Below are 27,453 nucleotides of genomic sequence, written 5' to 3'. Positions count from 1 at the left end.
GGGGGGGTTACACTTGTAGTGGGGGGGGGGGGTGACACTTGTAGTGGGGGGGGGGGTGACACTTGTAGTGGGGGGGGGGGTGACACTTGTAGTGGGGGGGGGGGGGGGGTGACACTTGTAGTGGGGGGGGGGGGTTACACTTGTAGTGGGGGGGTGACACTTGTAGTGGGGGGGTGACACTTGTAGTGGGGGGGGGGGGGGTGACACTTGTAGTTGGGGGGGTTACACTTGTAGTGGGGGGGGGTGACACTTGTAGTGGGGGGGGTGACACTTGAAGTGGGGGGGGGGTGACACTTGTAGTAGTGGGGGGGTGACACTTGTAGTGGGGGGGGGGTGACACTTGTAGTGGGGGGGGGGGTGACACTTGTAGTGGGGGGGGGTGACACTTGTAGTGGGGGGGGGCGGGGGGGGGGGGGGTGGGGTGACACTTGTAGTGGGGGGGTGACACTTGTAGTGGGGGGGGGTGACACTTGTAGTGGGGGGGGGGGGCGGGGGGGGTGGGGTGACACTTGTTGTGGGGGGGGGGGGTTATACTTGTAGTGGGGGGGTTACACTTGTAGTGGGGGGTGACACTTGTAGTGGGGGGGGGTGACACTTGTAGTGGGGGGGTGACACTTGAAGTGGGGGGGGGTGACACTTGTAGTAGTGGGGGGGTGACACTTGTAGTGGGGGGGGGGGTGACACTTGTAGTGGGGGGGGGTGACACTTGTAGTGGGGGGTGCCACTTGTAGTTGGGGGGGGGTAACACTTGTAGTGGGGGGGGGGTTACACTTGTAGTGGGGGGGGGTGACACTTGTAGTTGGGGGGGTTACACTTGTAGTGGGGGGGTGACACTTGTAGTGGGGGGGGGGTGTGACACTTGTAGTGGCATGGGGGGGGTTACACTTGTAGTGGGGGGGGTGACACTTGTAGTGGGGGGGGGGGGTGACACTTGAAGTGGGGGGGGGGGGGTGACACTTGTAGTAGTGTGGGGGTGACACTTGTAGTGGGGGGGGTGACACTTGTAGTGGGGGGGGGGTGACACTTGTAGTGGGGGGGTGACACTTGTTGTGGGGGGGGGTGACACTTGTAGTGTTAACGAACCTTGTATAGCAGTAACCACCATCTCATACACCCGCAAGACAACAGTTTTGGTAGAGTTAACCATAACTTTAACCGAGTCTCCGATCTTACACTCCAGAGTTCCTCCTCTTCTGTTTGGGCTGTGCTGGTAAAACTTAATATTGAATAAGTAGACAGACAGTGGGAAGACATTACAGTGACTCCCTTCACAAGTACAATCCTCCTTTGAGCAGGAGTATATCCGGGGCTCTAGGTTACTCTCTGTTTTGTTACCACGGTACCAGACAACCTGGAGGGGATACGGATTGTTAACTAATTATATTCTTTACCCGATATATATTATTTCTATCACAATTTTTGCACATATTGTTTTAAAGGCCTCCTTGGTTTATTCCACGTGACTCGTTCTAACCTGGTCACGTGATCCATTCTAACCTGGTCACGTGACTCATTCTAACCTGGTCGATGCAGTAGATACCTCCCAGGTCCACCCTCAACCACTGTGAACCATCTTTTGTTACTTCTGCGTAGGTCTTTAAGTCGTTATCTATAGCATATCCTGCCTCGTGACCTGGTAATATGCTAGATTGTTGTGCTGCTACCGGCGTTATCCTCACTGAAGGCCACAGTAGTCCTGAAGTAAATGACGTTTAAAATTGATTGCACATAAAAATAGTATATTGAAAACACTTTCGCTTGCTTTAGACTGTAGCAGTGTAGCAGATAATAATAATAAATTCAAGAACTGTCTAAAATTAAAGCTACTACAATTAACATGACAATCTTTACCTTGGTCAGATAACCTGCACAGCAGAACCAAGCCAAATACTAGGATTGTTTGCTTCATAACATCATCGTCTTTGATTATGGTGAGCACAGTGGATATCCTTGCTGTACGGCTAGTTAAACAAGGAATTGAAACTGTGGGGCTCCGTGCAGACCAACCTACCTGTGGCTGAAGCTCTAATATACAAAAAAACAATACATGGTCTTTAACGTGTGGAACTAACATGGAACATGGAACTGTTTTGTAGATGTGCTCATTTGCAGAATTTTTACGTTGCTTTAACAGACTACCTTTTAAATTCATTAATATGAATACTACTACTACTGTACTACTACTGTACTTTAATACTACTACTACTGTACTACTACTGTACTATAATACTACTACTACTGTACTACTACTGTACTATAATACTACTACTACTGTACTACTACTGTACTATAATACTACTACTACTGTACTACTACTGTACTACTACTGTACTATAATACTACTACTACTGTACTACTACTGTACTATAATACTACCACTACTGTACTACTACTGTACTATAATACTACTACTACCTGTATACCTACTGTACTAAATACTACTACTCCCTGTACTACTACTGTACTATAATACTACTACTACTGTACTACTACTGTACTACTACTGTACTATAATACTACCACTACTGTACTACTACTGTACTATAATACTACTACTACTGTACTACTACTGTACTATAATACTACCACTACTGTACTACTACTGTACTATAATACTACTACTACTGTACTACTACTGTACTATAATACTACTACTACTGTACTACTACTGTACTACTACTGTACTATAATACTACTACTACTGTACTATGAAAATGAACGGACTCAAATCTTATCAATATCAGAAAGATATTAGTTCTTTAACTGCCGGGCAGGAACATATAAATAACGCTTGGGAGCTAGACGTGCAACAGTTGGAACAAATATAACGAAACGATCACGTGCAGTCGAAGATCCACAATAACAGTTATTGTGGATCCATGACTTCGACTGCAGACTATGCAGCACTATGTTTCCGTTAACTTCACCAACTACCACCCAGACCCGTGCCTGATTTATTGATACAGAACCCTCAAGACTAATTCAAAGCTAACTGTGCAGCAGCTGTTACTGTTGGCTTAATTCAAATACGCATAAGAGAGGACTTTTTTTCAGCTGTTGGCAAACTTAATTAAAAATCAAAGTTATTAGATAATTTAAGGTTTTCAACAACGACGTTCGTCTTGAAAATAAGAATTCTACCACAAGTTCAGTATTGCATTTCCTTGAAGGCTGCATTTTATCTTGATCAGGTTGTAAGAGCAAAATTATTCTAATATTAATTGAGAATCTGTCATTACGAGTTACTAGAGCCACAAAATATCACGTGGATATCTCTGAAATAATGATTTTGCCGGATGGTAACCAAAGATAAAAACGTCACTCAACTTTACAACGTAAACTGCCCGATGTAGCTTGAAAAAGTTGAGTTTTCTTCCCGCATGGGATATTTTGTATGTCAATAATGCCACCTGGGCAAAGTCTAATCGATCAGTCAGCTCGATAACACATTTAGGGACATTTAGTCACGTTAATCAGCGTCAAGCCTGACCGGTTAGTAGACCGTGACGTCACGTGACAGCGTCACGTGCTTCTCTATTTATTCATGTTTGTCACTAGTCAGATAGTATCTGTCTTCCCAACATTTACTAGAGGATCATCTAAACAACCTTCTCAATAATTGTGAGGGTTTTATACAGGGGGGGGGGGCCGGGGGGTGACACGTGTGTCTATATAATACAACTTAGCGGCAATCCCGCAATCTGTAAGTTTCAGATTTATCTTCTTCAAAGCATATTATATCCGAAAGTTTCAAAATACCTGTGGCTTTAAGTTAAAGCTTATTCCTTCCGAACTTGAGTTTTATAGGGTACAAAGCACGGGACTACTATTAGGATACCGCTATCGGAATTCCTGTCTTAATGGGAATGTAGATTTTATCAATAATGGATTTCCAAAGAAACTCAATAGATATACAAGTTACTCAAGTAAAATTATCAGTTCAACTTCGCACTACTTAGTATAGTTATTCACGAATCGCTCAAGCGTATAGTACTTAACTGCGCTGGGGTATTATCTACAAAATTAGAAGATTATAATTTCAGCAGTAAAATCAGTGGTGCGACTATTTGTTGTGGTGGCAAAAGCAGTTGTTTTAGATCGTTAGGTTTATGAAGGAGTGTTACTATGGTAACTAGTAGTGTTACTATAGTAACTAGTAGTGTTACTATAGCAACTAGTAGTGTTACTACTTACTATGGTCACTAGTAGTTTCAGATCGCTGTAGACGAAAATTATTTTATATTGCGTCGTCAGGTGTCTGATATCACCATGCTCACCATGTACCATGCTCACCATGCTCACCATGTACCGTGCTCTCGAGAACACCACAACTGTATTCCTGTACACATAACATTCCCAATTTCACAATACAGATTTATTAATATCAGCAATAAAATACAAATATAGCAAAATGTATGGTTAAATGCATTATAAAATACATAATATGTACTTTTGTAAAATATATGCACTATTGTAACATCAGACAAATAAAAATATCTAGGGCCCCCTCTCTTGTGTAAAAGCGACCGTCGCTTTTGATGACGAAAAGTGGCCCTTTTGGGTCACTTTTTTTTTAACAACGTCGACTTTTGGTCGCTTTTTTCACGTTGAGGCCGCTTTTTGGTCGCTTCTGGTCGCTTTTTAAATTTTGGTCGCTTTTAGTCGCTTTTGGTCGCTTCTAGTCGCTTTTTGGTCGCTTCTGGTCGCTTCTAGTCGCTTCTAGTCGCTTTTTGGTCGCTTTTGGTCGCTTTTTGGTCGCTTCCGGTCGCTTTTGGGTCGCTTCTGGTCACCTTTTAGGGTTCATGTCGCTTTTACACAAGAAAGGGGGCCCTTTAGGTCGCTTCCGGTCGCTTTTGGGTCGCTTCTGGCTACCTTTTAGGGTTCATGTCGCTTTTACACAAGAGAGGGGGCCCTATCTATACAAAAGGTTTCTAGCTAAAACAAATCCGGTAAGTCTTATCTAACGATATTTTTACATGCCAAGTTTTTTAATTTCATCTTGCAGTGTCTTCACAACCTTGATGCCCTCAAGAGCCTCAGATGTCCCTATAGTCTCCAGCGACTTCAGTGCTGAACTGCGCACATCACTTATCATATCGTTTCTCCAGGTGATGAGCAAGGCTGGAACTGAGGCAGGTTTTCTGAAGATACCTAGAGCAACACACGCACTTTGACGGACTAACCTGTCTGGGTCTTTGAGAAGCTTTAGAACACGTTCAATTGTTGTGTTCATAGTCTGCATGTTTACCGTGCGGGGAAGAGCAATACAGGCCACTGCACGAATATTTGGATCACTGTCTTTTAGCAATTTGTACAGCATGGTGGTAAATCTTTTGTTCTTAATCTCGCCAAGATTCTCGATGCAATCGTATCGCACCGAACTCTCTGCATTGAAAACTTGCCCCATAGTGAGCTCCATGCTAAATCCATCCTTACATCGTATCCAAAATGTATCAGGCCCTTCTTCTTTCCCTTTCAAGTATCCATTGGCGTACACCAGCATGTCATATTGAGCTCTTGTAACGACTGTATCATGATGTTGTAAGTCAAAGCACCACAGAGCCAAAGCTTTGGCCGTTTGCGTGTCATCAAAACCTAATTTCTCATAATCAAACTTGTAGTCTTCCTTTATATGCGCTAGCACTTTCTTGACCTCTACTTTCTTCTTTGTTTCTCCAAAATGTCTCTTCCAAAATGGTTCTAAAAATAGATTACAATCAGTTCGATGAAGGGTTTTATTATTTTGTCCTACGGAAGCGGCAGATTCTTCTTCAGAGAAAGCGATATCATAGATATCCAACCTCGAATTTTCAGTATGTTCTAATTGTAAGGCTTGGTTAAGATTTTGGACAATTTGACGATCGTTTTGATCGTCATCAACTTTTGGATCAAGGCATACCCATTGAGTGCAACTCAAAATTAGACGAAGACCAGGGTTCATTTCCGACGAAATATCCATGGGATTGCAAAAAGTGACAGGCAATATTTTCTTGTTGGAGATCCGAGCCAAAGACACCTCATCTTCGCAAAACTTGGAAGCAACAGAGTGCTCAGTCAAAATGAACAAGAAGACATCACATCCAATAACAGCACTGCCAATATTCTTGAAAAACTGACACCCTGCCTTAAGGTTAGTGTCCACCCATACCTCGTAGTTGCTAGAAGATAGCAGGTCCCTGATTCTCAACATCAGCTCAGTGTTTTGGTGGGAGTAACTGATCATTACGTTTAATTTGCTAGAGTCTACGTATGTTTCATCCATCTTGCAGGTCCGGAAATAAATTCACAGTGGTATAAAAAATCACGACTCACAATTGTTTACAAATTCAAACAGAAAACGACAGTCAGGACAGCTAGATATGAAGTACAAACGGTCGAATTAAGACCAGCCGAGAACAATGTGCTCGGACAATATGAGCGTGAACAGAGGAACAGGCAAAGTAGCTGCATTATTTATAGCCCGAAATTGTATTCTTCAGAGATAGCTTCGATTAATCGAAAAACAATAGGGATGATATTTTCAAATTATAAGCCTGGCAACGTCATAACCGTGAAGCACACGTACATGGTGAAGCAGGAATGCTCGAATTATTGTTTCATGAGGTACCCCAGGAGCCATTATATCTGTACCCTTATCTTGTTACTTTAGAAGCTTACTGTAGTTGAGTTATACTCTATAATAATGGGAAACTACTCAATGAGTATACTCAGTATACTCGAGTATGCAGTATGCACCTTCGTTTTAACCTTATTAAACCAAAAAAAGGACTTGATAAAAAATATATTATATAAATTATTTAACTCTACCTACCTCAGATGTTGTAGTAAAGTAGTAACTAGTAGTGTAACTATGGTAACTAGTAGTGTTACTATGGTAACTAGTAGTGTAACTATGGTAACTAGTAGTGTAACCATGGTAACTAGTAGTGTAACCATGGTAACTAGTAGTGTAACTATGGTAACTAGTAGTGTTACTATGGTAACTAGTAGTGTAACTATGGTAACTAGTAGTGTTACTATGGTAACTAGTAGTGTAACCATGGTAACTAGTAGTGTAACCATGGTAACTAGTAGTGTAACCATGGTAACTAGTAGTGTAACTATGGTAACTAGTAGTGTAACTATGGTAACTAGTAGTGTTACTATGGTAACTAGTAGTGTAACTATGGTAACTAGTAGTGTAACCATGGTAACTAGTAGTGTAACCATGGTAACTAGTAGTGTAACTATGGTAACTAGTAGTGTAACTATGGTAACTAGTAGTGTTACTATGGTAACTAGTAGTGTAACTATGGTAACTAGTAGTGTAACCATGGTAACTAGTAGTGTAACCATGGTAACTAGTAGTGTAACTATGGTAACTAGTAGTGTAACTATGGTAACTAGTAGTGTAACTATGGTAACTAGTAGTGTTACTATGGTAACTAGTAGTGTTACTATGGTAACTAGTAGTGTAACTATGGTAACTAGTAGTGTAACTATGGTAACTAGTAGTGTTACTATGGTAACTAGTAGTGTAACTATGGTAACTAGTAGTGTAACCATGGTAACTAGTAGTGTAACCATGGTAACTAGTAGTGTAACTATGGTAACTAGTAGTGTTACTATGGTAACTAGTAGTGTAACTATGGTAACTAGTAGTGTTACTATGGTAACTAGTAGTGTTACTATGGTAACTAGTAGTGTAACTATGGTAACTAGTAGTGTAACTATGGTAACTAGTAGTGTTACTATGGTAACTAGTAGTGTAACTATGGTAACTAGTAGTGTTACTATGGTAACTAGTAGTGTAACTATGGTAACTAGTTGTTTATACTAAACGCTACCTACCTCAGATGTTATAGTAACTAGAAGTGTAACTATGGTAACTAGTAGTGTAACTATGGTAACTAGTAGTGTTACTACTTACTATGGTAACTAGTAGTGTAACTATGGTAACTAGTAGTGTTACTATGGTAACTAGTAGTGTAACTATGGTAACTAGTAGTGTTACTATGGTAACTAGTAGTGTAACTATGGTAACTAGTAGTGTTACTATGGTAACTAGTAGTGTAACTATGGTAACTAGTTGTTTATACTAAACGCTACCTACCTCAGATGTTATAGTAACTAGAAGTGTAACTATGGTAACTAGTAGTGTAACTATGGTAACTAGTAGTGTTACTACTTACTATGGTAACTAGTAGTGTAACTATGGTAACTAGTAGTGTTACTATGGTAACTAGTAGTGTAACTATGGTAACTAGTTGTTTATACTAAACGCTACCTACCTCAGATGTTATAGTAACTAGAAGTGTAACTATGGTAACTAGTAGTGTAACTATGGTAACTAGTAGTGTTACTACTTACTATGGTAACTAGTAGTGTAACTATGGTAACTAGTAGTGTAACTATGGTAACTAGTAGTGTTACTACTTACTATGGTAACTAGTAGTGTAACTATGGTAACTAGTAGTGTAACTATGGTAACTAGTAGTGTTACTATGGTAACTAGTAGTGTAACTATGGTAACTAGTAGTGTAACTATGGTAACTAGTAGTGTTACTAAGCTATGGTAACTAGTAGTGTTACTATGGTAACTAGTAGTGTAACTATGGTAACTAGTAGTGTAACTATGGTAACTAGTTGTTTATACTAAACGCTACCTACCTCAGATGTTGTAGTAACTAGTAGTGTTACTATGGTAACTAGTAGTGTTACTATGGTAACTAGTAGTGTAACTATGGTAACTAGTAGTGTAACTATGGTAACTAGTTGTTTATACTAAACGCTACCTACCTCAGAAGTTGTAGTAACTAGTAGTGTTACTATGGTAACTAGTAGTGTTACTAAGCTATGTAACTAGTAGTGTAACTATGGTAACTAGTAGTGTTACTATGGTAACTAGTAGTGTAACTATGGTAACTAGTAGTGTTACTATGGTTAACTAGTAGTGTTTACTATGGTAACTAGTAGTGTAACTATGGTAACTAGTATGGTTACTATGGTAACTAGTAGGTTACTATGGTAACTAGTAGTGTAACTATGGTAACTAGTAGTGTAACTATGGTAACTAGTAGTGTTACTAAGCTATGGTAACTAGTAGTGTAACTATGGTAACTAGTAGTGTTACTAAGCTATGGTAACTAGTAGTGTTACTATGGTAACTAGTAGTGTAACTATGGTAACTAGTAGTGTTACTATGGTAACTAGTAGTGTTACTATGGTAACTAGTAGTGTAACTATGGTAACTAGTAGTGTAACTATGGTAACTAGTAGTGTAACTATGGTAACTAGTAGAGTAGTAGTGTTACTATGGTAACTAGTAGTGTTACTATGGTAACTAGAAGTATAACTATGGTAACTAGTAGTGTAACTATGGTAACTAGTAGTGTAACTATGGTAACTAGTAGAGTAGTAGTGTTACTATGGTAACTAGTAGTGTTACTATGGTAAATAGTAGTGTAACTATGGTAACTAGTAGTGTTACTATGGTAACTAGAAGTATAACTATGGTAACTAGTAGTGTTACTATGGTAACTAGTAGTGTAACTATGGTAACTAGTTGTTTATACTAAACGCTACCTACCTCAGATGTTGTAGTAACTAGTAGTGTTACTATGGTAACTAGTAGTGTTACTATGGTAACTAGTAGTGTAACTATGGTAACTAGTAGTGTAACTATGGTAACTAGTTGTTTATACTAAACGCTACCTACCTCAGATGTTGTAGTAACTAGTAGTGTTACTAAGCTATGGTAACTAGTAGTGTTACTAAGCTATGGTAACTAGTAGTGTTACTATGGTAACTAGTAGTGTAACTATGGTAACTAGTAGTGTTACTATGGTAACTAGTAGTGTTACTATGGTAACTAGTAGTGTAACTATGGTAACTAGTAGTGTTACTAAGCTATGGTAACTAGTAGTGTTACTATGGTAACTAGTAGTGTAACTATGTAACTAGTAGTGTAACTATGGTAACTAGTTGTTTATACTAAACGCTACCTACCTCAGATGTTGTAGTAACTAGTAGTGTTACTATGGTAACTAGTAGTGTAACTATGGTAACTAGTAGAGTAGTAGTGTTACTATGGTAACTAGTAGTGTTACTATGGTAACTAGAAGTATAACTATGGTAACTAGTAGTGTAACTATGGTAACTAGTAGTGTAACTATGGTAACTAGTAGAGTAGTAGTGTTACTATGGTAACTAGTAGTGTTACTATGGTAACTAGTAGTGTAACTATGGTAACTAGTAGTGTTACTATGGTAACTAGAAGTATAACTATGGTAACTAGTAGTGTTACTATGGTAACTAGTAGTGTAACTATGGTAACTAGTTGTTTATACTAAACGCTACCTACCTCAGATGTTGTAGTAACTAGTAGTGTTACTATGGTAACTAGTAGTGTAACTATGGTAACTAGTAGTGTAACTATGGTAACTAGTTGTTTATACTAAACGCTACCTACCTCAGATGTTGTAGTAACTAGTAGTGTTACTAAGCTATGGTAACTAGTAGTGTTACTAAGCTATGGTAACTAGTAGTGTTACTATGGTAACTAGTAGTGTAACTATGGTAACTAGTAGTGTTACTATGGTAACTAGTAGTGTTACTATGGTAACTAGTAGTGTAACTATGGTAACTAGTAGTGTTACTATGGTAACTAGTAGTGTTACTAAGCTATGGTAACTAGTAGTGTTACTATGGTAACTAGTAGTGTTACTATGGTAACTAGTAGTGTAACTATGGTAACTAGTTGTTTATACTAAACGCTACCTACCTCAGATGTTGTAGTAACTAGTAGTGTTACTATGGTAACTAGTAGTGTTACTAAGCTATGGTAACTAGTAGTGTTACTATGGTAACTAGTAGTGTAACTATGGTAACTAGTAGTGTAACTATGGTAACTAGTTGTTTATACTAAACGCTACCTACCTCAGATGTTATCAGGAACGTTTGGAGATGCAGAAGCGAACGTGTTGGGATACAGGAGTGACGTGTATTCTCTGGGGTGTATTCTATTTAAAATGTGTTTTGGCGTGACTCCTTATCAACACATAGAGAAAATGCAGGTTTTTATTATTTCTCTCATTTTTAACATTTCCTTCGTAAGCTAACTATACTTGGAATTTATCTGAATAAGTAATAATTATAAATAAAATTCTGAGTATTACCTAAGCAAACTAGCAATGTTATAAAACCTCACCGCAAAAATCAACCCCCATAGATGAAGTATTTAGCGATAACATCAACTGAACCTATAAACATTCCGGAAAAGTTACAGTATCAAGATATCAGACAGATTCTGGAAGTATGTCTGAAGAAAGACAGGACGAAGCGAGCCACAGTTGCGCAGCTACTTAAAATGTAGTGAAATCTGCGAGTGGGGGCCGGGGGGGGGGGGGGGGGGGGGTAATGTAAGTGAGATTCAAGTCATCTTCTGCGAGATCTAAGTGAGATTCAAGAGTTCAGTTTTGCGGTTTGAAGTCCCTGAGAACAAGCCATCTTCTGAACCTGTGAGTGGGGGGGGGGGGGGCTTGAAAGATCCAAAATATGTGACCAAGTTAATTTATTTACAGCAAGAGCAACACAATTATAAAATGTGAACAAAACTTTTATGAAACGCTGGAGAGATCATGATCCCCTCCTTTTGAGTTAATATTACATTGTCTTGCTTTTTGTTTAAATTGAATTGAAATTTAATTAATCAGTTTACTTTTGATCGGTAAATGATATTTTAACTGTTTACTGTTGTTACATTGACTTGTGTATCATAGCATGGCAATTATTTTCTACTATTTTTGTAATTACGTCAATCATTGGGTATTACTGAATTCTCGGAACTCCGTACATGGCACTTTGTGACGTCACATCACGTGGTGTGACGTCACACTTTGCATGTTAGCAATGTCTTGGATGATGTGGAATTAAAATAAAGTGATGAATCTACACATACATACATGTACTACAATCTACATTATTTATAAAGTGATCTCTACATTTACAATTTACATATTTACATTTACATTGTTTACTAGGTGTGATGTATGCATAGAATAGTGCGGATAGTTCGAGTCTTTACACCCATTATACAAAGGTAAGTGTTGGTTTGTTTTCAATATTCAATGATAATTGCTTATTTTTCATTCTGTGTGAGTATTAAACTAGGAATGTTGTTTGTTTGCTTTACGAAGCCGCTTGTCGTTGCCTATTTATCATTCACATCCACCATCCTGATTCTAGAAATTCTCTGCCTTGTTTTAGGCAACAGACAACATTAAATTGAAAGTTCTCCTCTGTCAGATTACATATAATTATAATGGTGGTCCCCGTCCTAGTATCTCACAGCAGCATAACACTCCCTATTTCTCACTTTACTGTGGGTTTATCCCCCCCCCCTGGCTACGTGCCTGTATTCCGTGAGGGCAAATGATCTAAATACTTGCTACTTCTGACAATCCTGATACGAGTGTGATCTTTAGTCTGTTAACAGTTCATTTTAAGTTAAGAGAATTGAAAGTTTGCTAATATATATAATATATAAGATACAACTATATGAACATGAAAAACTGAATAAACTCTTTTGCAATATCAAGTTCCTGCAATTTGTTTTAAATGCGTACAAGAATTAAAAGAATATAATTTTCCCGCGAACAGCTCAGTTATTTAGTTATTAAGAATAAAAACAGAATCAAATTAAATATGCTCGTCTTCAGCGTAATACCGTCCACTTTGGCAAGTTATTGTTTTTGTATATTAGAGCACAAGTTGTTGAAGATATATACTGGTGGTGCTGTGAAGACAACAAATAAAGTCATAACACTAAAGCGCTGCACAGATTCTGCTTTGTATTAGCATTAAAAACGTGCGATTATATTCAATTTAAGCCGAAAATTCATCCCTTTCATCTTCTTCTTCTTTTACCAGATTCCGTCTAATTTCACGTCCGCCGAGTTCCTGAAATATCAATTTTGTAATGACTTATAATTTAATAAAAAAATAGTTCAAGTCTCAAATTAGTAACAGTAATTACGTATAAGGCTATAATTAGTAAAAGTAATTACCTATATCTTAGTCAGTCACTAACATGGCCCTGTTAGTCGCCATGAAGCGGAGATTTTCATCTTCTGGATTGCCTGCATTATCCTAGTACTTCACAGCACCACCAGTGATCAATCCATTCTGTCTCCAGCTCTTGGTTTTCCCGGCCCCAGATGTAGTTTCAGATGCAAAGCACTCGCTTAGTAGCACTTTAAAGGAACCTGACGCCACTACCACAAACAGTGAGAATTGTAATATTCACACGGCAACAGCCGGTTAATAACCATAACGAAACAGAGGCTAATAGCCGGTTAATAGCCGGTTAATAGCCGGTTAATAACCATAACAAAACACAGGCTAATAGCCGGTTAATAGCTGGTTAAAAGCCGGCCGGCGCTGTTTGCTTATTTACACTGCCTGTAGCTGTGGTAGCTTGTTAGGGAAATATAACTGGAATTCTTAAAATATTTCCGCAATTATTTTCAGTAAAGATTAACTAATTAAAGAATTGGATTCCACCCTCAAATGAAAGAGACACACATTCCCTATTTAACTTAGCTGACGCACTGAATTTCTCTCTCCATAGGTTTTATCTACCATTACCTGTTTACGAAGTTGTAGAGCAGGATAGGTAAAGGAATATCGGGATATAATTCTGGTTTCATCCTATTTCTTGAGCTATGATATGTTTCACAGGACAGATGAAAAGGGTGCGGTCAGCTAGTCACGTGTGCATGAGTCCGTATTTGAGGGGAAATATCCAAGTTAAGCTGGATCAGCATAATTTATACTAAATGGTTAGTACGTGTTATAAGTGTTAGTAGTGTTAATAAGTGTTACCTGTTGAAGGGCAAGTTAGGATATCGAGCAACTCAGCGCTCTTTTTAATGTCTCTGAATGAACCACCCGTACATGTAAACTCTGTCCCTGGGTTTCCATCATCGAGACAGCTGACTCTGTGAGGGTTACAGAGGCAGCTGATCCAGACTCTGTTACCCTCACCCACGGGACCTGTTATTGTTGTGCTTGCTGTCTTGAACACGTGGTTTGGGTAACCGCTGATGCTGCATTGATCTGGGATAATTTCAGTCATTCGCATGTTTCTTTGTATCTTAGTTTCACTTTGTTACAACTACTTGTTCAATTAACACCAATCTTGATTATGTATCAAGATCAAAAACGAGTTTTAAAAATCATACAACTTGTCTTACCAATTTCATATCTATACTCCGCTGACACCTTGTCTTTCCTATAGTTGGTCTTGAACTTTAATCCTGACATTTCCCCTCTCATGCCACATCTGTCAGCAGTGTCTTCATCATCCTCGTAGACCCAGGTAACCTCCACAACATCGTTAAACCAGACTTGGAGCTGAGTGGACGTCTTAAAGAATGTCAGAACTCCACCTTGTTTGAAGAAATCTTTATTTTCGTCAGAGAATTTATAACCTCCGTCACAAGTGTCAGCACTTATACTCGCTCTTTTAAACCAGAATGCTGTTTTAGATCCTCCTTTAAATTGTATCGTCCATGAGATAAAGTTAACGTTATCTATCTTCTTGTCGGTCTAATCTGGAACTTCTTGCCCTCTATAATTTCGTTTACCCACTCGTCTCGTGCGTTTAGCGCAGGGAACTTGTATCCACTCGCTGTACGATGGAGCTGAAGATAGGATGGTTGGAGGATTAGTCGCCATTTTACTGTTTTAATTAGAAATAATGAAATCCTATGATCAAAGAACTTGAGGAACAACAAAATACACCACATCTAAACAGGAAATTTAGTGAGCTTCTATGATGGCATGATCAGATTGCTTTTTTGTTTACTATGTATTTAAAGTTTTACAACTAAGTGAACTTACCGAGGGAGTCAGCTGATGTTATTCTTATGTACATTAATAGTAGAAATACACCAAGTTTATTGCCTGTCATATCTGAATGAATAATGTGAAATATAAACTTAGCGGTTCTATGATAACTATTATATAAATATATATCAACGCAGCAGGCGGAACAATATATCGCACGCGCCCGCGCGTGTGACATATAATATAGATATATGTCCTCGAGGGCGCTATACTAGCCCAAGGACGACATATCTTCGTATAGCCCGGAGTAGGGCCCGAGTGCTATCTTTTAATTAAAGTAAAAGATTTCAGACTAAAGTTTCAAATTTGCGAGAAAATCATGTTGCTTATTTAAATAGTTTAAGATGAAGAAGAGGGCAAAACTATAGAACACAAATAGACAGATATGATAGAGTAACCCACGAAAAACCGGCCGCTATCAAACAACTATTCAGCTCATTGTTGCATGTAAACGATCAAAATACTTCCCCCCCCCCCCCCCCCCCCACTTGCCGAGTTGCCGCATGACTCGGCAAGTTTGTAAACTGTAAGCATCTACGACATAAAATTTCACGGTTTATCACTGAAACAGTGAGCAATTATAGAAATGGTAAACAGTTATTAATACTAATAGAGATTAGAGACTCCGACTTTAAGTCGCCACGAATTTTGTAAATATGTCACGTGTTCAATATGAGCCAATCATGCGCCAGCCATGCGTGATATAGGGGCTAAGAGCCGGAGGTGAGCTGATACATTATTTGTATTACTAATACTATTGCCTCATTGCCTGGGAATAAATAAATATGGTACACGTGCCAACTGTTATGCATTGTAATAGTCCTTTTACTAGCGGGCCCGCTGTAGCAAAATGAGCAAAATGAATTGAAGCTTTAAACAAGAAGAATAAGAGCACCAGATAAGCTTTGCCCCGGTGTTACAATTTTATTGCTCTCATGCTTGGAGACTAAAGATATAACCAAGAAACCGGTGTAACCATAGGTCCATAACCATGGCAACGGTAGCTCACTCCTCAGGATGTGTATGCTCTGAGCATCGAGGGTTCAATATCTGAGAATAGTCCACGCGTTAACTTATAGTATAAGTTATACATCTAACTTATAGCCTGTGGTTTTCTATACCATTAGTCAGACTCAGTATTGCATTCGGTTAAGATAAGGACTGGGCAGGCTAGTAGCAAGCCACAGATTTGATGCTATTGTGGGAAGGCGGATCATGAGTTTTTTTGAGAGTCCCGACTAAAATGGCCAAATTCTCATTCTCAAAAGTTGTTTTTGAGTATTTTTGAGAAACGTTTTCAGGAGAGGGAGAAAATTTCTCAGATTCAAAAATAATTTTAGAGACATTCTTAAGTATTCCCGGCGAAAATGGTCAAATTCTGAGATCAAAAATACTCATGATCCCAACCCCCCCCCCCCCCCCCCCCCCCCCCCCCATTGTGTTGAACCTGCCGAAAGGCTCACATCCATAATAACGCAAATCGGCAAAAGGTTTTTTTTAAAAGAAAATAGTATAACCGTAAATAGTATATAAATGCACAAGTTTGAAAGTTAAGCAGCTATTCACGGGTACAGTACTCTGAAGCTGTGTGGAGTGGAGTGGGGGGGGGGCAGCTTCATGTTGCAGCCTCATGTGTCAGGTCTGTTGCCAGGTGTTGCCTGGAGATCTCTTGTTGAAGGTGTGGGTGCTCTGTGCACTATGAACTGTGCACTGTGCATTATGCATTGCGGTGTGTCCAATCTGTCAACATTGAATTGTTCGAGGTTGTCCCTGTTTAGTCTTTTTGGTAGTTACAAATGAGATTGAGGGATCATGATATTGTGGGGATGGAAATTGTGGGGGACTCTGAGAACCGCAGCCATTCTGCTGACAGATTTGAACACTGGTAAATTAGCTTCTGTCCAGTTTTCTACTATAATACCTTAGTCCTGAACTAACTTGTGAAGAATATTTAAGCAGTTTTGGCCAGACTTTGTGCTCTCCACTGCTTATTAGCATACAATATGATTGCTATTTCACGTGATTAAGTTATAAGTATACTGCTTAACAAGTTCGGCCATGTTCCCGTACGTCTGACAGCAAATATTCCAAGTATCCGGCATGTGCTGTACTACTGCTAGACATTGATTACGGTCTCGTTTGAATGACAGTCAAATTAATTTGAGATCGTGTTATCGCTGTATCATCACAATATTCGACACATACCACAGTGTGTTGGTTTGTTTGTGGCACTCTGTTTGCTCTGTTTGCTCTGTTTGCAGTCTAGAGGTTGCTCTAATTTTGATGGAATTTGAAACCGAACACTCACAGTTTTTAGTTTTTGTTCAGCCAATATTATTGTTTCATTTTAACAGCCATTCAGCGTGATAAGTGGTCGCATGATCTGCTATCCAGGATATACAGTATATCCTGGATATCCTATATATGTTATATGTATATACTGTGCTTCCTATTATGTTGGCTCGATTATTCTGGAAACCAATGTTGGTTCGTAATGACATATTACATGGTTAATCGTTTGTAGGTTTGATGTAATTTATTTGTGTTTCCTAGCAGTGGTATTCAATATGTTATTACCTACTACATACTTTTTATTCGCTAGTTCTCTAACTTTGTGTTTCTTTACATGCCATTGTTTTTTTGCTTTGTATTCGCTAAGTTTGGAAAACAACTGCGAATAAAGTTGTTAGTCGTCTACTGTACTTTAATATGGTTCCATCCCCCCCTACTCTCTAGTAATCACACAGGTTTCTGGATCGGAATACTTACAATTTACAAGTTGAAACCGCTTAAACTATCTCATATCAACAGCAAGGCTTTTTATATAGATGTTAAATTGAGCGTGGCCAATCCAATGACCAGTAATACATCTCTGATCTTAGGACGAAAAAAATGATTAACGAGAGTCTTTGTGAATATTTTAACTGTTAGGTCTCGGTGGTTGATGTTAAACTGTTGTTTGTCAACGATACGTGACTGAACAACTTAACTTCTTGCCACTATTTATAGTTTCTGCCACACTACCACAGATCCGAGTATGGCCAGAATATCGAGAGGGTCTACATTTTACTTATTGCTAGCAATATGCTTTGGCTCATTTATCGAATTCGCGCGCATTTATTCAAATCGCGCCAATTCAAGTTTTATTTGATTTGATTTTGACAGGTTTACGAGATAATTTCCGAGTACACATTTCCAATTTTCACTCTCATAATTGATACAGCGAAACATGAAACTCTGGATCAGCCAATACCGGACCAAAATAGCACGTGACCACCGTAATATGGTCCATCAATTGCGGACAAGTGCAGCTCAACATAATTAAGACTTAAGTACTCGGGATATTATTTCAACTCTTACTGCTAATGTAACTTCTATGATCTATCAAAACAAAAAGTGACCGTAAACTCATTGTTATTTGAAATCCTACTGTTTACATTTATAGGTATGTTTTATTTGAGTTCTCGTCGCATCTGTTGACTGTTGTTCCTATTTTCGTGGCTAACGTTGTCATTTCCTTCACCAAACGTTTATTTGAATTGAATATAGGTCTTTACAGAGTATACAGACTGTTGTGAAAATGTTTAGAATCTTCTTTAGAACAATTATTACGTAATAGAGAACATTGCCTTCAAAATCCACATAACAATTATTTTTCCAATAGCTCCAAGATGACTGTTCCGTTCACAGACTCAACAAAGTTCAATGTCATGATCAGCTACTCCCACCAAGATTCCGAACTAATGTTGAGAATCAGAGATCTTCTAACAGCTAACGGTTTTGACGTCTGGGTGGACACGAAATTAAAGGGTGGCAGTAACTTCTTCAAGAATATTGGTAGTGCTGTTATTGGATGTGACATTTTCTTTTACATTTTGACTGAGCACTCTGTAGCCTCCAAGTTTTGCCAAGATGAGGTGTCGTTAGCTCGGATTTCTAACAAGAAAATACTTCCTGTCACCTATTGTGATCCCAAGGACGTTGCTCCTGAAATGGATGCGGGTCTCCGCTTGATTTTGAGTTGTGTGCAATGGATATGCCTTGATCCTAAACTAGACGATGAAGAAAATGATCGACAAATAGTCCAGAGTTTGAATGAAACCCTACAATCGGACCTATCTGACGACTCCAGATTAGCCAACTACGACATTTTCTTCTCGGAGGAGGAATCTGTTTCCTTTCCCAGGTCTAAATCTAAGTTTCTGCGTCGAACCAATTCCCTACACCTAGTTGGATTTTGGACCCGTAACTTCGGCGACAGTGAAAAGAGAGTTGAATTAAAGAAAGTGTTAGCACGTATCGAAGCTGACTACACTTACGACTACAGTCGGTTGCAATTTGAAGAGGCATGGGCTCTAAAAGCTCTGACATTCTGGTGTTTTGATTTGGAGCGCAGTGCCACTTCAATAACCCGTGAACAGTATGACCAGTTTGTCTTCCCTAATGGGAAATCTGAGGAACAGAGGGAGATGCCAGATAGCTTTTGGGTTCGCTGTAAGGACGGGTTCAGTGTCCGACTGAGCATGCAGGAGGTGTTCAATGCTCAGAGTTCAGTGAGATATGATAGTATTCAGAATTTAAGGCAAATTAAAAACAAGCGGGTTGTGACTGCCTTGTGTAAGTTGCTGAGAGACCACGACCCTAACATACGTGCGGTAGCCTGTATTTCCCTCTCGTACACCGGTAACTCCAGCCCTGCTACTATTGATAAAGTTAGCAAGCTGCTGAAAGATGTAGACAGGTTGGTGCGTGAGAGCGCGTGTGTGGCTCTAGGTAAGTTTCAGAGTCCTGGTTCTGTGACCGCGTTGCTGGACACCTGGAGGAATGACATGATCAGCGATGTTCGCTCTGCTGCTGTAAAAGCGCTCAATATCATCGGAACGCCCGAGAGACTTTGCAGGACGAAATAAACAAACTTGGCATCGTTGAAAAGGAATCGTCTTAAAAAGTTAAGATGCATAAAAACTACTGTTTTTTTTCATGTAGCGAACTGACTAGTAAACGTGAAGTTTTAAGTATATTTTGAGCGCCCCCCCCCCCCCTCCCCCCCTTTTGAGCTCACACAAATGAGTAGAATTCTGCGGAGAATCTTAAAAACACACATATTTTATTATTACTTTGGAAACTTGTTGATAAGAAGTAGGTGCCTTAAATTTTTCATTGTTATATTTCATGATTTATTATTTTTATCAACACAGCCAGACCTCTTTTAAACGCGCATCATTATTAACGGACTTGCAAGGAGTTACCCCCAACTTAATTTATCTGACCTATCTCATTGTGAAAATGGCAACGACGCGGCCTCCCAACTAGGGTGGAGGGCCCACGGTTGACATATAAGGGGTTGTGTATAGAATACTAGAATAGTGAATAGTTTATAAATGTTTGTATTATATATTTTTTAGTTGAGATACACTCGCAGTTAAGAATACTTGTAATTAAGATATTAGCAAGATTTAGGCAACAATATATAATGAACTATTACTGTTCAAGTAAAGCCACGCACTGGTAACGACTATTAGCTCGGTCTCACCTATTAGCTCGGTATCACCTATTAGCTCGGTATCACCTATTAGCTCGGTCTCACCTATTAGCTCGGTATCACCTATTAGCTCGGTCTCACCTATTAGCTCGGTCTCACCTATTAGCCCGGTCTCACCTATAAGCTCGGTCTCACCTATTAGCTCGGTCTCACCTATTAGCTCGGTATCACTATTAGCTCGGTATCACCTATTAGCTCGGTCTCACCTATTAGCTCGGTCTCACCTATTAGCTCGGTCTCACCTATTAGCTCGGTCTCACCTATTAGCTCGGTCTCACCTATTAGCTCGGTCTCACCTATTAGCTCGGTCTCACCTATTAGCTCGGTCTCACCTATTAGCTCGGTCTCACCTATTAGCTCGGTCTCACCTAGTTACATCTTCATGACAGTTATGTCTTATAAGGTTTGTACTCTGCATCAACTACTTCCGGGCCGTACATATCTTACTGTTGCACCATCATGATAACAAAATAGACTGGGCTGTGTACAGTTTGTGTATTAATCTTTTTTGAACACTTGTGACATTTGTAAGCATCAATCATATCGATTCATTTTAATATTGTTTATATGGAATAATTGTGTTTACCTGTTCATGTTTGAGTATTGATGTATCATAGTATTTTTGTTGTAAAAATTCGGGATATTTTCTGCACCAACAACCGTGTCACTTTTGTTTTGTTTATGAAAATTGTTAAAAGTGGACTCATTCACCATTCAGAGCTAAAATGTTCTGTAAACTTGTATTCAAAAGCACTAAAGTAGAAGTCTCAAGTTGTCGAATCTTCTGCTGACAATTTTTCTGAACTTTCAAAATACATATGAAATATCTACCATATCTTGTTTCTCGCACTCAGCTTAAACCTTCAGACAAAGAACATGAAATTCAATCTTATTATAAATTGGATCTATTTTAGGAAAGGACGTGGGACTGTCTACAAGATGTCGGAGAATCAAAAGTCCATCACTTCCTTCTTCTCCAATAAGGCCTCTTCCTCAAGCCCTTTCAGTCAACTAAAATCTCCACCGTCAAATTCCACCACTTCTTCAAATTCCGCCTCTTCAAAATCTTCAAAATCTCCAAATGTTTTGAAAGAAAAGCCCCAGACTAAAAATTCAAAAGCAAAAACAACGGGAAATCAAAGAATTCGCCAAAAGGAGTTAAAAGGGATGAGGTTGAAGCAGCTGTGACGGAAGTTAAAAAAGTAAGAATAGCAGATGAGGAACCGAGGGAGGACCCGCAATCTTCACCCACCTCTTCTCCCATAAAATCAGGAAAACGAAGAAGGGTTCAAATACTAGAGTCCGACGAAAGTGGGTCAGATACTGAAAACACCTTAATAACCACTAAACCAGCATCTCCTTGCACACCGAGCCCTGCCGCCCCTTCCTCTATACCTAAACGTAAAACTGCCAAACTGTCTAAAGAATTCAGATCTAAACTTAAGAACAGGGTCCAGACCCCCCATGTTAACAAACTAAAAGTGCAGATACCTGAGGATATCTCATCTCCAGAGGAGATGGAAACATCACCTCCACCATCCTCCGCCATCCGACCATCTCCTGTATCCTCTAAACTCTCTAGTTTCTCTTACAAGAAACGAGCAGTGAGCTCTGAAAATTGTGCTGATAAATCAGACAACAGTACTAAGGATAATAGTCTGAAGGTTAATCTTAAAGAAACTTTATGTCCCGAATCTTCCGAGGAGGCCTCTGTCACGAAAAGCAAAGGCAAGTCTCCTGTCCTAAAAAAAGAAACAAAATCTCCCACAGCCTCAAAAACGAAAACCCCGGAGTCTAAGCCTCGATTGTCCAAAACAAAAACTCCGGAATCTAAACCTGTGAAAAAAGAGATAGAAACTCCTGGTGTGGGTTCGAAAGGAGTATCCCTTGTGTCAGCTAACTCTACAGGTGGTTATAATCCGGGTAAATCTGGCTACGTTCCAAGTAAGGATGCTATCTGGAAATCTGGTCAGGATGTACCGTACAAAGCTCTTTCTGATACCTTAAGGTTTGTTAATCTATATTCTTTTGTAGAACATTTTATAATCATTTTATATCGTGCGATACTGCCAGCAAATTGATAAATTATATGATAAATCTGATCCTCTATTTCGATTGACTTAAAACACAAACCAAACTGGTATTTCGTAAGAAAATTCGCCATTTTTTACATCGAACAATGGTTCATAAACCAGCCCGCTTTATTTTTTAAATTGCTGCCATTATTAAGAAAACGTTAAATTAAAACACGTAATTTTCAAATTACAGGTTATAGAAGGAACGACAAAGCGACTAGAAAAGACAATGTTGCTGAGTAACTTCTTACGGTCCGTGTGTATTTTGACACCTGATGATCTACATCTCTGTGTCTATCTGTGTACTAACCAGGTCTGCTTCTTACTTAATAAAAGACTTATTTTAACGATAATTGTAGTGTGCATAATTAAACACGTTACTGGACAATGTCCAGTGCAGTGGACATGTTATCTTCTACATCTTGGAAATTTGTTTCATGGCAGGATGGCCGAGCGGTCTAAGGCGCTGGTTTTAGGCACCAGTTCGAAAGAGCGTGGGTTCGAATCCCACTTCTGTCAGAAATAATTTTTTAAAGAGCTGGTGGTATAGTGGTAGCTTTGATAATTTAAAATGGATAGGTTGTAGGGTCGAGCCTCGCTAATTCTACCAATCCCTTAAGGGTTAGATAAGGTGGAACACTGCACAAAATATCTTGAATCTTCAGATACACAGGATTATATTACAAAGGATATTTGTACATACCAGGTAATTAGTTAACATACCAGGTAATTAATTAACATACCAGGTAATTAATTAACATACCAGGTAATTAATTAACATACCAGGTAGCACCAGCGTATAAAGGAGTGGAGCTAGGTGTGGGGGAGACGGTGGTCATGAGGGCAGTCGCTGAGGCATGTGGGGTAAACATCAAGACTCAGAAATCTAAAATGAGTGAACTCGGTAAGTTTGTAGTAGTTCTATTCAAACTGAAGTCAGTCCATTATCACCTGATTGTAGGATTTTCTTTTTAAGAGCTGAAACTATGAACTCCAATAGTTGTAAGCATTATTTACAGGAGACCTGGGCTTGGTAGCAGAATCCTCCCGGTCCAACCAAAAGATGATGTTTAAACCGAAGCCTCTTACCGTAAAGCTGGTGTTCGAGACTTTTCTCAAAATAACTGCCATAAGCGGTAATCAAGGACAATGTAAGTTGTGAACAAACTTGATGTGTGCTAATTATGAGCTAACTTTTCAAAGTTATATATTAAAGCGGAACATCGCAATGCAAGTAAACTTATTGCCTTGTTTTTATAACACGTGTTTAAATGACTTCTCCCCTCAGCCCAGAAGATAGCACTGATAAAGAAGATGCTGGTGTCTGCACAAGGGAGCGAAGCTCGCTACATAACCCGCTCCCTTCTCGGCAAGTTGCGGTGTGGTCTAGCAGACCAGACGGTCCTTGTGTCTCTAGGCCACGCCACTGTCCTCACCCCTCCTGGGGGTAGTGAGGACTGTGCCGTGTCCTCCAAAAACATGGTGTCAGCCAAGGAGGACGCTGCTGAGGTGGTAAAGACGTCGTTCTGCGAGTTCCCCAACTTCGAGCACATTATTGAGATGATCAGGGAACACGGTGTGCTGGAGAGTGCTGCGTACTGTAAACTAACACCAGGAGTTCCCGTCAAGCCCATGTTAGCCCATCCCACTAAGGGTATTTCAGAGGTCAGGATCCTTTTTTGGCGTTTGTAGTTTCGTTAAATCATGTTTGTAGTTTTTTATGCAGTGATAAATTACGTCAGTTAGTGCAGCTCAATATAGGCGGTTACAGAGGTTGTGGAAACTCACTGCAGTAGAATCCGCACGCATGCCACACATTTTGCAAATAATCGCCCGCTCAATTTTTTAAATTTGCCATACATAAAGCAATTTTATGCAAGTGCAGGATTGCAAAATTTTGCTGCACTCATATGTTGCTTCTGGGCGGTGAGCTTGCTGACATTTCTTTACTTTATTATCTATCTGATTTCAGGTTCTAACCAGATTTGAAGGATCTAAATTTACGTGCGAGTATAAATACGACGGGGAGCGAGCCCAGATCCAGTGCAGTGAGACCGGAGAGATCAGTATCTTCTCCAGGAACCAGGAGAACAACACATCTAAATATCCGGATATTATCAGTAGGATAGGAAGCTGTTTGACAGAGGGAACCAACAGTTTCATGCTGGACTGTGAGGTGGTAGCGTGGGATGTGGAGAGGGAACAAATCTTGCCTTTTCAGGTAACCTTTAAACAACTTGTTTATATTCGTATTAATTCAATTATGTTTTGTACTTTTAATTTAACACTTAAGCTTTCTTGCAGTCGACAATTAAGCCTATGTTTCTATTTAGAACAGCCCATTTAGCTATATCAAGTGATCATATCACTAATGAAAACGATATGTTATATCATCTTCTTCAGATTCTGACCACAAGGAAACGAAAAGATGCGGACGTCAACGAGATCAAAGTAATAGTATGTTTGTTTGCGTTTGATCTACTCTATCTGAACGGAGAAAGTCTCATCAGAGAACCCTTCAGGAAGAGACGGGAACTCCTCCACTCCGCTTTTAAAGAAGTACCCGGACAATTTATATTCGCTACAGCCAAAGATTGTAATGATACGGAGGAGATCCAAATTTTTTTGGAAGAATCCATCAAAGGACAGTGTGAGGGCCTCATGGTCAAGACACTGGACGTGGACGCGACATATGAGATAGCTAAACGATCACACAACTGGCTGAAAGTGAAGAAGGACTACCTGGAGGGCTGTGGTGATTCTCTAGATTTGGTTGTTATCGGAGCGTTTAACGGCAAGGGTAAGAGATCAGGTTCGTATGGTGGATACTTGTTAGCTTGCTACGACCCGGACAGTGAGCAGTATCAAGCTATCTGTAAGATAGGGACGGGTTTTACTGACGAGGACCTGGCAGGACACCACGCAGCCCTCGCTCAACACATAGTTACTCAAGCTAAACCTTACTACTCCTTCCCGGAGTCTAGTGCTCCTGATGTGTGGTTTGAGCCGGCTCTGGTGTGGGAGGTGAAGTGTGCTGACATGACCATATCTCCTATTTATACTGCTGCTGTCGGGCAGGTTGATCCGGATAAGGGTATTTCTCTCAGGTTCCCCCGTTTTATAAGGATCAGAGATGACAAAACAGCAGAGGAGGCCACCTCAGCGGAGCAGGTGGCTGAGTTGTACAACAAACAAGACAACAAGCAAGAGCACAAGAAGCAAGTTGATGAGGAGGATGATTATTGAGCTGGAAATGTTGTGGACCCCGTGTTGCAGCACGTGGGCGAGTGTCTGGTGCTGCACGTGTGAACCCCGTGTTGCCAGGCTGTTCGGACACAATATGTGTTGATAAGAAATCAAGACAATTAATCTTTAATAGCATCTGTTGTTAGGGAATAAATTTGATGTTGATCATTTGTTTTTTATGTGCTAATACGCATTTTAATTAATTTGGCAATTCAATGATATTAAATGTTTGACATTTTTAGGATTGACGATTCTGAATTACAGAGATTAAGATTAGCAATATGTTAATCAGTATTCAGTATTTAACATTTGGTCTTTTGGTTAAATTATAAGATGACGGTCATCATGAGGAGATGCGCCATAAAACTGAAATAACTCAAAAACTTAAACTAATGTGGCAATTGCGAAAATGTGGCACCACATTGTGGGCTTCCCTATGCGGGATCCCAGATTGCAATTTTGATAGGAAGTTTCAGTCAACTCTCCATGGTAATCGTCCTCTATAGTTTGTAATACTAATGGTATCAGGTTTGTTATACTAATGTTATATCAGGCATAGCCAGAAGTGAGAAGTCTCTGCGAGAAGTGATATTTGAATTATTTATTGATATTATTAATTCATACGTCTTGACACATTTAAGCAATTAGAAAACATACTTTTGCAGATTGGCTGTGAACTAGAACTAGAAGTTGTAAAGCGTCAGAATTATGTGTCAACTATATAATACATGGTATCAAGTATTGAGTATTGAAAGTGAGAGTGCTTAAAATTCGGTTTGATTTTTAATATTTAATATTTAACCTATCGTATGACTTTTTCCTTGCACCATAATATTACTATTAGTTAACTTAGCTGGTTGCGGTCGCGTGTTTTTGGTTTGTATCTTTCCTGAACCAATAAAGCAGTGGTAATTTTCCATTTTCTTCCGAAAATTGATCTGTTTAATTACTAAACACAAAAATTACGGTAGACAGTTGTGGGTCTGCTTTACCTAGTTCAACTAACCGTGGGTCTTCGCGGGCTACTGCAAGCGCGAGGGCTCTGGTTCAGGTTAGAGCAATTTACCTAGCTTGTTAGCCTATATTACTCGCTTCTCTCTTGTATATGTCCAGCTCCAGGAGTCGTGTGGCTATTATATTTGCAGCCGGACCAAGTGTATGTCATCGACAATGAGCCGCGCAAACTGACTGTGTCTGTAAGTGTAGGATGGTTGTTTAGCGCTAATTTCGGCAAGCAAAAAGTAAATATTTAATAAACTTCCATCAGTCTAGTAATCCTTTGTATCATGTCGTGACCCCCACTATGGTGACCCCTGTAGATTTTCTACGATACAGGGGGAGCCGCGCACTCGTGCGCGGCGGGTCATACAATGTACAACGTATGACAAGTAATATATAATCCTAACAAACATTTTCGGAAACCTTTAAATATATTTAAAAGGAAACTTTCCGAAAGGGTTGGAGCATATCCAATTGTCAGACATTATGTTATTGCTCAAATTTATAGCGCAATGCACTACTGGGCCGCGCCGCGCAACCTTCCGTAGATTGGCGAGATGCACCACTGGGCCTCGCCGAGCTGGGAAGGCCGATTGACATCGTGAATCAATGCTCAAATAAGCTGCTTTTTTGCTCAAAAAGCCGCGCATCATTAAATAAGAAGCCCTCCAAAGAACTATACAATTGCATTGAACAATAAAT

The 27,453-nt window shown here is 39.6% G+C and overlaps 4 protein-coding genes and 1 non-coding gene across 5 annotated transcripts in view; 4 read left to right on the top strand and 1 right to left on the bottom strand.

Moving 5' to 3' along the window:
* The window catches only part of LOC134813015 (probable serine/threonine-protein kinase mps1), a 31,634-nt gene extending 19,836 nt beyond the window's left edge, over positions 1-11,798 (top strand). Inside the window, exons 9-10 of the mRNA XM_063820680.1 lie at positions 10,923-11,054; positions 11,210-11,798. Of these exons, the coding sequence (XP_063676750.1) occupies positions 10,923-11,054; positions 11,210-11,353 (276 nt within the window). The 3' untranslated portion in view covers positions 11,354-11,798. The remainder of the gene's footprint in view (positions 1-10,922; positions 11,055-11,209) is intronic.
* On the bottom strand, positions 4,973-6,262 carry LOC134813522 (uncharacterized). Its single transcript, XM_063821339.1, has one exon. The coding sequence runs from the start codon at positions 6,260-6,262 to the stop codon at positions 4,973-4,975; it is 1,290 nt and encodes a 429-aa protein (XP_063677409.1).
* A 220-nt stretch (positions 11,799-12,018) lies between the features above and the next one.
* Positions 12,019-25,835, top strand: LOC134813053 (DNA ligase 1-like). The gene is made up of 8 exons (XM_063820730.1): positions 12,019-12,079; positions 21,346-22,443; positions 22,700-22,819; positions 23,293-23,410; positions 23,526-23,657; positions 23,795-24,171; positions 24,479-24,727; positions 24,910-25,835. Exons 2-8 carry the CDS (start codon positions 21,949-21,951, stop codon positions 25,750-25,752), a joined length of 2,334 nt encoding a protein of 777 aa, XP_063676800.1. The 5' UTR covers positions 12,019-12,079; positions 21,346-21,948; the 3' UTR covers positions 25,753-25,835.
* Positions 18,558-19,799, top strand: LOC134812411 (uncharacterized). The gene has a single exon (XM_063819814.1). It carries the CDS (start codon positions 18,561-18,563, stop codon positions 19,797-19,799), a length of 1,239 nt encoding a protein of 412 aa, XP_063675884.1. The 5' UTR covers positions 18,558-18,560.
* Positions 22,946-23,025, top strand: Trnal-uag (transfer RNA leucine (anticodon UAG)). The gene has a single exon. It is a non-coding gene; the product is annotated as a tRNA-Leu (tRNA).
* Positions 25,836-27,453: the final 1,618 nt, after the last annotated feature.

The sequence above is a fragment of the Bolinopsis microptera genome, chromosome 3, assembly GCF_026151205.1.
Source record: "Bolinopsis microptera isolate Bmic1 chromosome 3, MBARI_Bmic_1.0, whole genome shotgun sequence".
NCBI classification, from domain to species: domain Eukaryota; kingdom Metazoa; phylum Ctenophora; class Tentaculata; order Lobata; family Bolinopsidae; genus Bolinopsis; species Bolinopsis microptera.
This window is presented reverse-complemented; position numbering and strand designations above follow the sequence as displayed.